The sequence below is a fragment of the Mobula birostris genome, chromosome 12 (assembly GCF_030028105.1).
Source record: "Mobula birostris isolate sMobBir1 chromosome 12, sMobBir1.hap1, whole genome shotgun sequence".
Lineage (NCBI taxonomy): Eukaryota > Metazoa > Chordata > Chondrichthyes > Myliobatiformes > Myliobatidae > Mobula > Mobula birostris.
Window position 1 is genome coordinate 34754765 of NC_092381.1, and position 15968 is coordinate 34770732.

Consider the following 15968-nt stretch of genomic DNA (forward strand, 5'->3'; position numbering starts at 1 on the left):
CACTATTACACATTCTCCATTACTCATTTCTGCAGGCTAAATTTCACCTATGTCACCTCTAGAGATCAGTGATCAGAGGAATTCATGTTCTCACAGAATATTCCTGCATTTAGTAACAGTGAGAATGATGTAAAAAAGTTTTTAAATAGTTTATTGAAATGTAACTATCACTTAAATTAGCTGACTCCATAAAGTTCATTTTAAATTTGTGTACTGTGATTCCCTAATTTCAAAATCTAACACATTTCAAAATAAAGACTTGTTTAGAAATATTTAGATTTTACCTTAACCTGAATTGTATTCAAATCATAATTTTGCATTCTCTGAAATGTTTCACCTAGTTTGGTGCCTACTTGAATTCTTCAAATGTGAACTTAGAACTTACTCAGCCACAACACTGTTCCTAAGTACTGATGCCCTATAGGAATCAAAGGCAGCAGTGTTGATATTCACACAACAGTGATCTTTTTGAATGCTTTTTAAAGTCAGCATTCAAAACCACTTCTTTAGTGATTGATACCTGAACTAATTATTCATTTAATATTGAAATTGTTCATCCATTCTCTACTTTCCAAACCAAGTACACCATGTAGAAAACTTTTAAGATCTTTTACTTTTTTTAAAATAACAGCAAATGTTGGCTAATATTTGAGGTAAAATTATCAAGAGGATACCTACCACAAAATACCATGCAGATGGGCATTATTGGATAAATAAATCTAAACTCTTTGTGGCTTAAGAAGCTGTAATAAAAAAACATTTACAAGGTTACAAAACTACAAGCATTCTGGACACAGAAAATGAACATGAAATGTAGATGAAGCTAATTACGCTGTGTATCAGTGCACCAGACAGACATCTCTTAATATCCCAGCCTACATTGATCCCTCAAAAATTACCTTAAACAACGAGATTTGGCCAGTTAGCTGCTGTTTGTGGAATTTCACTGCCACATTTCCTATATTATAACAGTGACTATATTCTTGTGCTTTTTTTGGTATCACAGTTCATTATTGGTACCAAAGCCCTTTCAGGCAACCTAAGCTCATAAAAGTTTTAATTTAAAAAAAAACACACAAAATGCTGGTGGAATGCAGCAAGTCAGGCAGCATCGATGGAGGGGAGTAAACAGTCAACATTTTGAGACCTTCTGATAAAGGGACTTGGCCAGAAACATCAACTATATAGAGCCTTTCAAAGATGCTGCCTGATTTACAGTTCCTCCAGCACTTTGTGTATTACTTTGGATTTCCAGCATTCACAGAATCTTTTGTAATTAACAGAAGCCTTCATTTTCCCTTGGGGAAAAAAGGAGACTTGTATGTGAAAAATAAGATGTGGTAGTGAGTCTATTTCCCATTTAAAATTTCTATATTAAAATCCAAAGCAAGAAATTATTCCACATTAAGTACTTATTCTAAAGAAAAAAACCAAAGCAGAATAATGGGAACAGAAGCAAAGCTAGCAAATATAATAATGGATTGCTCCAGCAAAACCTGATGTGAGCAGTTGGGGTTAAGTAGTTGGCATAGCCATGACTAAGATAGTAGTTTAACTTCAACATATATATTGCACTGACCAATATTCTGTAATTTTTAATTATTAAAGCTTTAGGATTCTTTAAAAATGAAGTTTGTTGAATTTTCTAATAACATCTCAAAGAGACTACATTGCCTTGCTCTTAACGTTCAAGAAACTTTTATTAGATTCCCCCCCCCCATGAAAGTGGCTACAGAATTACACTGAAGAGATCAGAGTGTGTTTTAAGGTGTGATCTTAATTCATTACTTCAATATATATAGACACACAAAAACCCCAAGTTTTAAACCTATAATGGGATTCTGGTCCTGTCTTCAATCCCACATAGCCACTGTTCTTTACACATATTTCTTCGGCAGCTGAACAGGGCACGACTGCGCAAGCGCGTGAAAGTCGGCCCTTGAGACAGCGGGAGAGTTTAAAAAAGCGAGCAGATTAACAGAGCAGGCGATGGAGTAGTGGGAGACAGAGTAGGAAGGCTTTGGCTCGAGAGGCTTCGGCAAGCAGAGGCTGAGGACGAGCCTGCTCCCATGAGGTAAGGCTGGGTAAGTTCCTTTAATTACTCTAATTAACTTAGGAGTAGGTAATGGAGGCAGCAGTTAGGGAGTTGAGTGCTCCGTTTGCAGGATGTGGGAAGTCAGGGCGAGTACAATTGTCCCCGATGACTACACCTGTAAAAGGTGCATCCAGCTGCAGCTCCTGACAAACCAAGTTAGGGAACTGCAGCTGGAGCAGGATGAACATCGGATCATTCATAAGGCAGTGGCAGAAATAAACAGAAGTTACAGGGAGATAGTCACCCCTAAAAGTCAGGAGGCAGGTAGCTGGGTGACTGTCAGGAGAGGGAAGGGGAATAGACAGAATGAGCAGAGCACCCCTGTGGCCGTTCCTACCAATAATAAGTATACCATTTTGGGTACTGTTGATGTTGCGTCTCTGGCACTGAGACTGGACCCTCAGCTCAGAAGGGAAGGAGGGAAAAGAGGAGAGCAGTAGTGATAGGGGATTTGATAGTTAGGGGGACAAATAAGAGGTTCTGTGGGAGAGATTGAGAATCCCGGATGGTCTGTTGCCTCCCTGGTGCCAGGGTCCGCGATATCTCAGATCGAGTTCTCAGTATTCTCAAGAGGGAGGGTGCGCAGCCGGATGTCGTGGTCCATGTAGGGACCAATGACGTGGGTAGGAAGAGTGAGGAGGTCCTGAAAGACGAGTTTAGGGAGTTAGGCGACAAGTTAAAGGACAGAACCTCCAGGATAGCATTCTCAGGATTGCTACCAGTGCCACATGCAGGCGGGTTTAGAAATAGTGAGATAGAGCAGATCAACACGTGGCTGAAGACATGGTGCAGGAGGGAGGGCTTCAGATTTATAGATAATTGGAGAGTTTTCTAAGGAAGGTAAGACCTGTTCCGGTGGGACGGTTTACATCGGAACTGGAGGGGGACAAATATTCTTGCAAATAGGTTTGCTAGAGAGGCTCCAGTGGATTTAAACTAGATACAAGGGGGGAGGGGAACAAGAGTGTAGGAACAGATGTAGGGAAGAAAAAGATTGTAAAGTTGTTTGCACCATTAGTGATAAACAGAGAGTAAGAGGTGGAGAATTTCTTTAATGCATTTATTTTAATGCTAGGAGCATGTAAGAAAGGTGGATGAGCTTAGAGCATGGACTGATACCTGGAAATATGATGATGTAGCTATTAGTGAAACATGGTTACAGGAGGGGTGTGATTGGCAACTAAATATTCCTGGATTTTGTTGCTTCAGGTGTGATAGAATCGGAGGGACAAGAGAGGGAGGTGTTGCATTGCTTGTCAGAGAAAATATTACAGCGGTGCTCTGGCAGGATAGATTACAGGGCTCGTCTAGGGAGGCTATTTGGGTGGAATTGAAGAATGGGAAAGATGTAGTAACATTTAAAGGGGTGTATTATAGCCCACCTAATGGGGAGCAAGAATTGGAGGAGCAAATTTGTAAGGAGATAGCAGATATTTGTAGCAAGCACAAGGTTGTGATTGTGGGAGATTTTAATTTTCCACACATAGACTGGGAAGCCCATACTGTAAAAGGGCTGGTTGGTTTAGAGTTTGTAAAATGTGTGCAGGATAGTTTTTTGCAGCAATACATAGAGGTACCAACCAGAGAAGGGGCAGTGTTGGATCTCCTGTTAGGGAACGAGATAGGTCAGGTGACAGAGGTATGTGTTGGGGAGCACTTCGGGTCCGGTGATCATAATGCCATTAGTTTCAATATAATTATGGAGAAGGATAGGTCTGGACCCGGGGTTGAGATTTTTGATTGGAGAAAGGCTAACCTTGAGGAGATGCAAAAGGATTTAGAAGGAGTGGATTGGGACAATTTGTTTTATGGGAAGGGTGCAACAGAGAAATGGTGGTCATTTAAAGATGAAATTTTGATGGTACAGAATCTTCATGTTCCTGTTAGGTTGAAAGGAAAGGTTAAAAGTTTGAGAGAGCTATGGTTTTCAAGGGATATTGGAAACTTGGTTCAGAAAAACAGAGATATCTACAATAAATATAGGCAGCATGGAGTAAATGAGGTGCTTGAGGAATATAAAGAATGTAAAAGAATCTTAAGAAAGAAATTAGAAAAGCTAAAAGAGGTTGTTTTGGCACGTGAGGTGAAAATAAATCCAAAGTGTTTCTACAGTTATATTAATAGCAAAAAGATAGTGAGGGACAAAAATTGGTCCCTTAGAGAATCAGAGTGGACAGCTACGTGTGGAGCCAAAAGAGATAGGGGAGATTTTAAACAATTTCTTTTTTTTTCGGTATTTACTAAGGAGAAGGATATTGAATTGTGTAAGGTAAGGGAAACAAGTAGGGAAGTTAAAGAAACTATGATGATTAAAGAGGAGGAAGTATTGGTGCTTTTAAGGAATACAAAAGTGGATAAGTCTCTGGGTCCTGACAGGATATTCCCTAGCACCTTGAGGGAAGTTAGTGTAGACATAGCAGGGGCTCTGACAGAAATATTTCAAATATCATTAGAAACGGGGATGGTGCCAGAGGATTGTGTATTGCTCATGTTGTTCCATTGTTTAAAAAGGGTTCTAAAAGTAAACCTAGCAATTATCGGCCTGTAAGTTTGACGTCAGTGGTGGGTAAATTAATGGAAAGTATTCTTAGAGATGGTATATATAATTATCTGGATAGACAGGATCTGATTATGAACAGTCAATATGGATTTGTGCGTGGAATGTCACATTTGACAAATCCTATTGAATTTTTTGAAGAGGTTACTAGCAAAGTTGATGAGGGTAAAGAAGTGGATGTTGTCTATATGGACTTCAGTAAGGCCTTTGACAAGGTTCCACACTGAAGGTTAGTTAGGAAAGCTCAATCGTTAGGTATTAATATTGAAGTAGTAAAGTGGATTCAACAGTGGCTGGATGGGAGATGCCAGAGAGTAGTGGTGGATAACTGTTTGTCAGGTTGGAGGCCGGTGACTAGTGGTGTGCCTCAGGGATCTGTACTGGGTCCAATGTTGTTTGTCATATACATTAATGATCGGATGATGGGGTGGTAAGTTGGATTAGTAAGTATGAAGATGATACTAAGATAGGTGGCGTTGTGGATAATGAAGCAGGGAGCTTGCAAAGAGATTTGGGCCAGTTAGAAGAGTAGGCTGAAAGATGGCAGATGGAGTTTAATGCTGATAAGTGTGAGGTGCTACATTTTGGTAGAACTAATCAAAATAGGACATACATGGTAAATGGTAGGGCATTGAAGAATGCAGTAGAACAGAGTGATCTAGGAATAAGGGTGCATAGTTCCCTGAAGGTGGAATCTCATGTGCATAGGGTGGTGAAGAATGCTTTTGGTATGCTGGCCTTTATAAATTGGAACACTGAGTATAGGAGTTGGGATGTAATGTTAACATTGTACAAGGCATTGATAAGGCCAAATTTGGAGTATTGTGTACAGTTCTGGTCACCGAATTATAGGAAAGGTGTCAAGAAAATAGAGAGAGTACAGAGAAGATTTACTAGAATGTTACCTGGGTTTCAACACCTTAGTTACAGAGAAAGGCTGAACAAGTTAGGTCTTTATTCTTTGGAGAGTAGAAGGTTGAGGGGGGACTTGATAGAGCTATTTAAAATTATGAGGGGGATAGATAGAGTTGAAATGGATGGGCTTTTTCCATTGAGTGTAGGGGAGATTCAAACAAGAGGACATGAGTTGATAGTTAGGGGGCAAAAGCTTAGGGGGAACACGAGGGGGAACTTAAACAATTTCCTCCGGGATCAATAAAGTATGACTAACTTCTTTCCTCAGAGAGTGGTGGCTGTGTGGAATGAGCTTCCACTAGAAGTGGTAGAGGCAGGTTCGATATTGTCATTTAAAGAAAAATTGGATAGGCATATGGACAGGAAAGGAATGGAGGGTTATGGGCTGAGTGCAGGTCGGTGGGACTAGGTGAGAGTAAGCGTTGGGCACGGACTAGAAGGGCCGAGATGGCCTGTTTCCATGCTGTAATTGTTATATGGTTATATATTGGTACACACCTGTATACAATAATGGTCCAAAGAACTGCCAGTAGTAAAATTCTGTTCCTCTTGGGTGCCAAAAGACATCCATGGATGAAGAATGGCAAATGTGTTCCCATGACAACAGGAAATCCTTGAGTGAAGTACCAATACCAGGGATGGGAGCCATAGAATGACCCCATGTTCTCAATCACATTGAATCTGAGAAAATTCCACTGAACCATTACCCACTGAAATGAGGGTGGGGGAAAAACATCAAAGAGAGAAAAGAATTAATTGCTATTGCATGCTTGTAAATGGAACAGGATGATAGCTATCAGCAAATGTCCTATGAAGCCTGCCATAGTGTATTTTCTATTCAATTATTGGAATGCCTCAGTAGTTTCTGAATCCAAGAAGCTGAATTCACACCTTTTAAGATTTATAAAATCTATGGAATGGTGCAGAGCTCTGTTTTAAAGACTTAAGTGAATATAGCTGGAATTTATAAATTAGTGACACAAACGGACAATAATCCTTTCTATAATTAGCCAGTGTATTCAGACAGATTAAAAGTACTCCTGGCAGGATTAAAGAAACACATATTTCTTTAGGTTGGTTAAATCTTAGGACTTAACACTGTAATATTTCAAGAAATGCAAGAATAACATACACCTGAAGATAACAAAAACACTAAATGTAGGTATGCAAAACCAATAGATTGCAATGCAATAATTTTATTTTCACAAAGGAAGCCAGGCAAATAAATTTATGATTGGTTGATTACTCTGTGTTCAAAGACAAAACAAGAACTCTGATTGATCTTTCAAAACCATGAAAAATGCCCACCTCACCATAAAATATTCGGTCAATGATCAGTGAAATCCCAAGTGATAAGCATCTGCAAAATGAACACATTTACAATGGGAAAAAAAATCACATTCTGGGGTAGGGGAAGGGAAACATTCATTACACTATTCTTAAAACTAATAGACACATCAACCCAAAGCAAGGCATACATTTCTACCTTACAAATTCACAACCCAGATGTGATGCCATTAACAGAACATGTTATGTTAGCTCATTCTAACCAGTTGCTGAGATACGTGCAGAATAATATTTCCGGATGATTGGTGACAGGTGTCCACCAATAAAATGCATATAATGTGTAATAACATGTTTTTGTTTTATTGGACCCATTCCTTTCTCAAGATGTTTAAAAGTGAGAAAATTCCACAGAGCAATCTGAAGTACTATTACTATTTCTGTTACCACTGGTGAAATGCAATTTTCTACCCCAGGTAACCAGCCTTCCAGACTCATGACCAGGAGGATGAAAGACCTTAGACCTGTGTTGAGAATTTTCTGTTCTGTGTGTGTAAAACAACAGACATGTCCAGGTCAAGCTCTATTTCTAATGATTTCTGAGATTATAAGAGCTCTTAGGATGAGCCTAATGCACAGCTGGGCACAACTCTAGCCAAGTGTAATTTGGATAAACCACATAGGTGGTGAGGGATGAAGCCAAAAAAAATGTCAGTGGAGTGAATAATTTCCATGAAACCAACAATTAAATCCTCATACAAGTCATGATTATATGGAATCAAGTCCCCAAGTATTCAAGCTGAGGGTAATATTCTCCCACACAAGTGTGAAAAAGACACAATCTGAAATAGTGAAGAGTTGCTTGGGAAGTTATTGTCAAGCGTCCTTCCTTCTTCCTCCATTATCACTGACACTTTTTATCCAGCAACACCACAGGAGCACCAGAAAGAATTCAGCAGTCCAGCAGGTGGCTCACCACCTTCAAGGATAATTGGTACTGGGCAACAAATTATAGCCTGTGCCACCCATTTCCAATAAATAAGAAAAAAAAAACTTTCTATCAACACATTGAAAAGTTATTCTGTTTTTCCAAGTTATACCAAGTTAGTGTGGAAATGAGACAGGCAAACAATTGGTGTGTCACAATGGGTTTTACTGGGGACAAGTCACAACTTCCAGATAATCCTTAAATTGGTGCCAAGCTTCTGTTGATTTAAGATTTTACTGTAATAGTTTATCAATGACATAGTTTTAATTTTTGCATTTTTCTGTTCCAGAATAAAAACATTTATCTTTTTATGAATGAACATATACAGTCTCAGCAGTCAAATAATTTAGTTGTTCTATAATATTTAAAAGCAAAAATTAAAGCATTGGCTTTTTAAATGGATGTGCCTGAAATTGTCCAGGCAGATATGAAGCACATTCTTTACTTACCCAACTGGTAGACATTTGTGTAAGAGAAGATCCAGTTTCTTCATTTCTTGCCAGAAATGAGTAAATACCAGTGGCAGCCAAAGAATAATAGCAGTGGGACGCACAGTAAATGCAAATGCAGTCAAAGCGAGATATTTTGAACTGTGAATAGAACATACAAAATCAGCCACAGGAGATTCAGCCACAGCAACTCAATTGGGTTTAGGTCCGGACTCTGATTTGGCCATTCCAAAACACGAATTTTCTTCCTTTTAAACTATTCTTATGCTGATTTACTTTCGTGTTTCAGATCATTGTCTTATTGCATCATCCAACTTCTATTAAGCTTCAGGTGACGGACCACTACCCTGACATTCTCCTGTAAAATGTCTTAATACAATTTTGAATTCATTGTTTCCTCAACGATTGCCAGCTGTCCAGAACCTGAGACAGCAAAGCAGCCCCAAACCATTATGCTCCTTCCACTATGCTTCACAGTTGCCCCCATAACTATAAAAAGTACTATATTAACCTTATCCCATCTTTTCCATCAGATGTTACTTCCATATTAAAGTGATAATTTCTACAGGTCCTGTCCTGTCCTCATTCCATGGTTTCCACTTCCAGATAATCTTGTCATTTTATTTCCCTAATTTCCCACTGCCTTCCTATTTACATTAGTCGCTACAGATGGGCAGAAATGAGGAGGTACAGGAGCCTGAAGACACACACTCAATGTTTTTAGATTAGATTAGATTCAACTTTATTGTCATTGTGCCGAGTACAGATACAAAGCCAATGAAACGCATTTAGCACCTGACCAGAAATGCAAAGAATAGTGTTGTTTACAAAATAACTGCGAATAACAGCTTCTACCCCTCTGCCATCAGATTTCTGAATGGACAATACCTCAGTACTTTTCCCTCTCTTTTTGCACTACTTACTTCATTTTCTTTTTTTATATATACTTATCGTTATTTACAGTTTTTATTAGGTATTGCAATGTAATGCGGCCACAAAATAACAAATTTCATGACATATGCCAGTGATATTAAACTTGATTCTGATTACAGACTATATTAATGTTTCTCCTTTTTACTTCTTCCATTTTCCAATCGTTATGCATGTAGAGATTTTTATAGAAAAGACTAAAAACTGTCAGGAAATCCCCACCAGCATTATCAAGTAACAAGTCAATAATAAACCTCTTTTCAAGAAAATACAAATAATGTTAATCTCTTATCCCAAAGACATAACAGTCAGAAGTTCTGTTCACATGAATACAACAACAATAATATGTGGCTTTGCTACATATTGTGCAGTTTCAAAAGAAATGCATGGATCAAAATACAACAAAAATTGTCAATAAAGTTATTCTTTTCAGGACAGAATTATCAGAGTAAAATCCATTTAGAGGTGGGGTAGTTCATTAAGTTACTTGCCTAATATTCTCTGATTTGTGTACATAAATTTAAAGGATACCATTGGCAGCTGAGGAACTGAAATTCATGTAGTCAATAAATCTAGATTTAAAGAGCTGGTGTAAGTAATGGTAACCATGAAACTGCAGAGAGTGCAAAAAATCAACTGGCTCACTTCACATTTCAAGAAAGAAAATTAAATCCTTATCTAGATGTAAAAACAAATCTAAGTCTTTAATTTCACCTGCTCTAGGAGTCTCAACCCAAAATGTCAGAGTCATACCATCCCTGTACCATTTACCCACATCCTTTCTGCATCACCTTCCTCATTCCCACACCCCCACCCCCCCACCCCCCATATTCTGCCATCCACCACCAATCATCTATGGTTCACCCTGCGGCTCATTACTACTGTGCATTGCTTGATCATTTGCCCCTTCATTATCTAACCTGCTCCTGACTCACCCTATGTGGTCCACTAGGACATCTCCCTGTCAGGTCCAGTTAGGCTCCATTCAACCCACTAGGTTCAGGCTCAGTTTGCCAGATCGACTGCAGATCATCCTGCTGCCTCTGCCATTCTCTTTACCCCTGTGCCTCGCATGGTCCTCTCTGCCTTCTCAGCTTGTTCATGGCCCCCTACCCAGTGCGTTGCACATCTTCACACTGCCCAGTCCACCTTCAACATCCTCTTTTCCCTGGTTCATCTAGCAGCCAATTACTGTTTTGTATTTCTTGGTTAGTCACCCCTTCGCTCCATCCATTCCTGTTCCTGGTTCATCCTACACAGTCTGCTTGGACATGAGCACCAGCTTTTCAGATTCATGTAAACAGTCCACTTCCCTCCACATTTATTGCTTAATGCACTGAGCCTGTCCAGTAGTTGCCTTTTGCTCTGGATTCCACTATCTGTAGTCCCTTATGTCTATAAATCCTTCCCTACTCTGTGTTAAATGCAACTTCCAGAACCAGTGGCTTCTGGGTTCAAGGAGTTAATGAGTAAGTGGCAGCTGCATTGGGAACATCACATAAATGAATGCATTAAAATATCTCAATGCCATCACCTCTGATTCAAAAATGATAAATTAAGTATTTTTCTACATAGAACAACCTACTTTGCTAGTGATACTCTTTTATACAAAGCCAAATTCAACACCAGATCTGCAGCTTTTAGTTACTGCACAGAAAGTAACTACATGTTTCTGCTTGGGGAGAAAAAGATGGAAACAGGGTGGAATGGGACTGCCTAAATTGTCCAGGCTACATTCCTTTCTTTCCAAAACCTTTATAAATTTCTTACATTCCTGTGCACAAAACATGCTTTTTTGAGGACTGAAACTCCATGTGGTGTTTTCAATGGCTTTGAGCAATAACATCCTTCTATTTAAAAAGAAAGTTAGGAAGTGAACTTGGCTAAGAGTAAAGCTACAAGCAGGATACTCTCTGGGAAGTTCAAAGTACAAATCTTTCATTTTGTCACATCAACATAATGTGCTAAGTTACACAATGGCATTTTTAAAAGGTTTAGAATAATCAAACATTTTCCTGACCTGCTTCCAGTCTTTGTTCCCTGAAGAGGGTAGTAATAAAGTATAAAGCTGGTTAGAACAGCTTCCATGCTGTTGGTAATAGTTCGGGTACTACAATACCATGTGAACCAGGAGCACAACTGAGAGAAGTACTGAAAGAAATAAAACAAAACAAATATCTCAAATTTAATTTGTATGAATATTCATCGATATTACTTTCAACAGCCTAAAAATCCCATGAACCTCTCTATTTCCTCAGGGGGTTAAAGAAATTTGAAATGTCTCCATTGACCCTTAACAATTTTCATCGATGTACCCTAAAAGCATCCTATCTGGATGTCAAACAACAGGAATTCTGCAGATGCTGGAAATTCAAGCACACACATCAAAGTTGCTGGTGAACGCAGCAGGCCAAGCAGCATCTGTAGGAAGAGGTGCAGTCAACGCTTCAGGCCAAGTCCTGACGAAGGGTCTCGGCCTGAAACGTTGACTGCACCTCTTCCTACAGATGCTGCTTGGCCTGCTGCATTCACCAGCAACTTTGATGTGTGTGCTATCTGGATGTCAGCAACTTGATATGGGAACTGCTCTGCACATGCCCACAAGAAACTGAAGACAGTTGTAGACACAGCTCAGCACATTACAGCAAACCAGCCTACCCTCTATGGACTCTGTCGAGACTTATCACTGCATTGGTTAAGCAGCCAGCAAAATCAAAGACCCCCCCCTCCCCGCCCCATCCTTGACTTTCTCTAATCTCCCCTCTTCCAACGGACAGAAGATACAGAAGCCTGAAAGCACGTACCATCAGGTTCAAGGACAGCTTCTATCCCACTGTTATAAAGCTATTAAATAGTTCCCTGACACAATACATTGGACTCTTAACTTCATAATTCTACTCTATTTTGGTCTTGCATCTTACTGTTTACCTGCACTGCACTTTGCTGTAGCAGTTACGCTTTATCTAATCTGTAAGAACATTATGCAAGGCAAGTTTTTTCCGCTGTATCTCAGTACATGTGACAATAATAATAAACTAATTCCAAACCAAAACCAATACAGGCACACACAAATAATTTGGTTTCATTTGAGGTTAAGTCCCCTCGTGTCAGCTTTAGAACTTAAGAATGCACACATTATAAACTGCCAGCCATTCATCTGGGACTTACACCTGACTGTTGTTAAACAGGGTGAATTATTTAATGACAGCTGAAACTAGGAAATTTGATATCATATCTGTTCCTTCCTCCCTCCCACCTTTGATTTCATAGTCCATTGTAAAATGTTGATTCATTAGTAGTTACCTTAATGCAGAATTTTTCATTATTTTTACATTGCAATCAACTTCTAGAATAAATATTGTTCATTTGTAAATGCAACTTTGTTCTTATTTATAGGCTAATCATAAGGCGGACTAACAGCTGGCATAGATTATGAGATAGCGCAGAAAAAGTTGATAGGAACAGCACTAACAAGTGCATCTAAAAATGCGCTCTTCTTACATAATTCATTTAACATGAATTCAAACTTCTTTGTCCAACTTTTGGCTTGATAATGGCACCATACAATCAGTTAGAATTAAAATTAGCTTCTCTTTTCTTATATGTGGTTCAATAGGTTGGTCACTTTGCCCAGAGGAATGAGTCCCCTCACATTATGGATCTATTGATGTGTTATAATGTACAGATACTGTTCCATCAGGCGATACTGGTGCATTTTTCCAGCCACCCTGGTTCAATTCTGAACTTACATACTGTCCATGTGCAGTTTGCATGTACTCCCACTGACCATGTGAGTTTCCCCCAAGTGCTGCAGGTTAATTGATAACTCGAAATTAGTTTAGATGGATGACAGGTGGATGTGGGGCAGGGTATACTTGAAAAGGTCACAGAGAAATAAATGGCACCACTGAGAGCCAGAATGCGAAAGGTCCCTTTATATGTCACAGGCAAATACTGTGCCTTTAAATGCTTGTTCCATGAAATGTCTGCCTAGTGCGTCACTTTTAAATTTCATTTTCAAGCTGGAATGGTCATACATCAGCAAGTTTCATACACGTGGAAGATGCAGCAAGTCAAGGGTTAAAATAGTGTACTGACAAGATACAGTGTACAGACATTGTACTGTCACCCTAGCTCAGCGGTCCCCAACCACCGGGCCGCAAAGCATGTGCTACCGGGCTGCAAGGAAACGATATGATTTGGCGATATGAGTCAGCTGCATCTTTCCTCATTCCCTGTCACGCCCACTGTTGAGCTTGAACGCACGCGAGGTCATGACCTGCGCGTCCTCCATGTCAGCGCGGGAAGGAGATCAACACCTCGAGCTTGCAAATGACGGCGGGCTGAAATACATGTTTGACATAACATCTCTGCCGGCATTCTGGATCAAAGTCAAGGCTAAATATTCTGAGATAGCCACGAAAGCACTGAAAACGTTGCTTCCATTTCCAACATATCTCTGCAATGAATGCAACGAAAACTAAATTGCAGAATAGACTGGACATAAGGAAGCCCCTTCGAGTATCGCTGTCTCCCATCACCCTTCGATAGCACCGTCTTGTTGCAGGGAAACAAGCCCAGGGCTCCCACTGATTCAGTGATATTGGTGTGTTGCAATGATTTTATATGTTCATACAGGGAAAATATGTGCTGTGTGTTTAATATCCAAATGTTACTTAAAATGTTATGATGCTATTGACTTATAAGTGACATATATAACATATAACAATTACAGCATGGAAACAGGCCATCTCTGCCCTTCTAGTCCGTGCCGAACACTACTCTCACCTAGTCCCACCTACCTGCACTCAGCCCATAACCCTTCATTCCTTTCCTGTCCATATACCTATCCAATTCTTCTATAAGCGATAATATCGAACCTGACTCTCCCACTTCTACTGGAAGTTCGTTCAACACTTACTTCAAGCTCCTCTGTCCTCCCCGATAATTGACATCACTATACTCATGTGAGGAAAATATGCGCTGTGTTTAATATTAAATTTGTTAGATAAACCCTTTCAGAAATGAAATTGGGTGTATTAGCCACTTATCACCTATATTCCGGTTGTGATTAATACCTCCCCCCCCCCCCAGAACAGAATCGTCAAAAATGATTTGTAGAAAAAAAAAATCGGCACGTACACGCATGCACAAGTCACGCATGCGCACCCAGGTGCCCGCAAAAAGCTTCATGGTCATGGTAGTCTTTTCCGGATAAACACGACATATTTGACTGCTACTCTTGTCTGCTGGCAACCCCTACCTCCCCAACCCCAGGTCGGCCGGTCCGCAAGAATATTGTCAATCATAAACCGGTCCGTGATGCAAAAAAGGTTGGGGACCCCTGTGCTAGCTGACAAGACTGCCATGCAAAACTCAAATACTGAGAACCTAGCTGCTCTTCACACAATTCTTTGTTCAAATACTGGGAACCAAGGCCACTAGACATACCCAAACAAGATAAGGATGCTAACAAAAGCTTATTAACTATTGGTCAATTATTTTACTATTTCTTAAGTATTATTGGCTCCTAACACGTACATTTAATTGTTTGTTAACACCCGATGTGTATCATACATAATAATTATGATTGGTAGTTATATTTGCAAATGATGGAATTAATTGTTTCATAAAGGTTAACTATAAAAATAGACAATTCTGCACTAACTTCAGAGCAGTTCAGTTCAGGATTGAGGAATGAATGTGATTTTTCAGAGCTCAATTAATGGGCAACAATATACACCCAAAGGAAAATAAATGCGAAAAGACAAAAGATAAGCAGCTTACCACCCACTTTGCAATCTCTGCATTGGCCTGTTTCTTCACAATGGAATATAGTTTTACATCTGCCAGTGCTGCCAAAAAGGACTGGACCAGTCGAGGAATCCAAATCTGTAAAACAGAACAAAAACAACTGCAGCAGGTTAACAGACAGTAAAACAGTTTACACTGGAGGGCAAACTTCTGTCTGAATCATTGCTCAGAAAGTGTGAGCACACCATGTTCTTCCCCCTCCTGCTCTGTTACACCATTACTACTAACAACTGCATAGGAGGATGCATTGCTGGTAAGTGTATAGAGATGCAACGGGAATAGTTTGCGTAAAACTCTGAATTGACTGTCTCCAGTATCTTGCAGAATGTGGTCCATTTCATGGCTTGAGGAATACATTCATTATGTTACGTTCTAATTCTTAATGTATCAAGCCACAGTGTCAGACTCAAGACTTAAAAATAGTCTGAAATCAAAGAGTACCCTGACTATGGCACATGCTTAAACTATGAAGTAAAGCAAGAAGAGAGAAGTCAACAGCAGAATATAAAATCTTCAGTATGGCTAGAAGGTAGTGCAAGGTAGAAATAAGTGGGGCTGTAGATAGCAGTTGCCTCCCATCCTCACGCTCCACTCTCACCTTTTTGCTCCATTTTCTGGTTTTTAAAATCTTTTCTCTTCTCCCTCTTTGCCTGCCTCCATCACTCACCTGTTATACCCTTCGGACTTCACCCCGCCACCTGCTTGTTATCTTATGCTCCTCTGTCCGCCAATTGCCTCAGAATTCTTACACGCCAGTCCCCTGTGCCGGCCATGCTGGCTCTGCATTCCCAGCCCTGACGCAACACAAAACATCAACAATTTCTTTCCTCCCACAGATGCTGCTCAAGCACTGACTTCCTCCAGCAGATTGTTCGTTCCTCCAATTTCCAACATCTACAATCTCGTGTCTCCATTTGGAATTTACTATCCAAGAGG

The 15968-nt window shown here is 39.9% G+C and overlaps 1 protein-coding gene across 4 annotated transcripts in view; it reads right to left on the bottom strand.

Annotated features, from left to right (window-relative positions):
• pigb (phosphatidylinositol glycan anchor biosynthesis, class B) overlaps window positions 1–15968 on the bottom strand; it is a 50174-nt gene that overhangs the window by 21967 nt on the left and 12239 nt on the right. For 3 of the 4 annotated variants that reach the window (XM_072273581.1, XM_072273582.1, XM_072273583.1), the window contains exons 4-9: window positions 15006–15110; window positions 11239–11369; window positions 8289–8429; window positions 6876–6927; window positions 6066–6277; window positions 679–743 (exon numbers count right to left, since the gene is read on the bottom strand). In XM_072273581.1, the coding sequence (XP_072129682.1) occupies window positions 679–743; window positions 6066–6277; window positions 6876–6927; window positions 8289–8429; window positions 11239–11369; window positions 15006–15110 (706 nt within the window). The remainder of the gene's footprint in view (window positions 1–678; window positions 744–6065; window positions 6278–6875; window positions 6928–8288; window positions 8430–11238; window positions 11370–15005; window positions 15111–15968) is intronic. The other variant, XM_072273584.1, reaches the window with a different exon arrangement.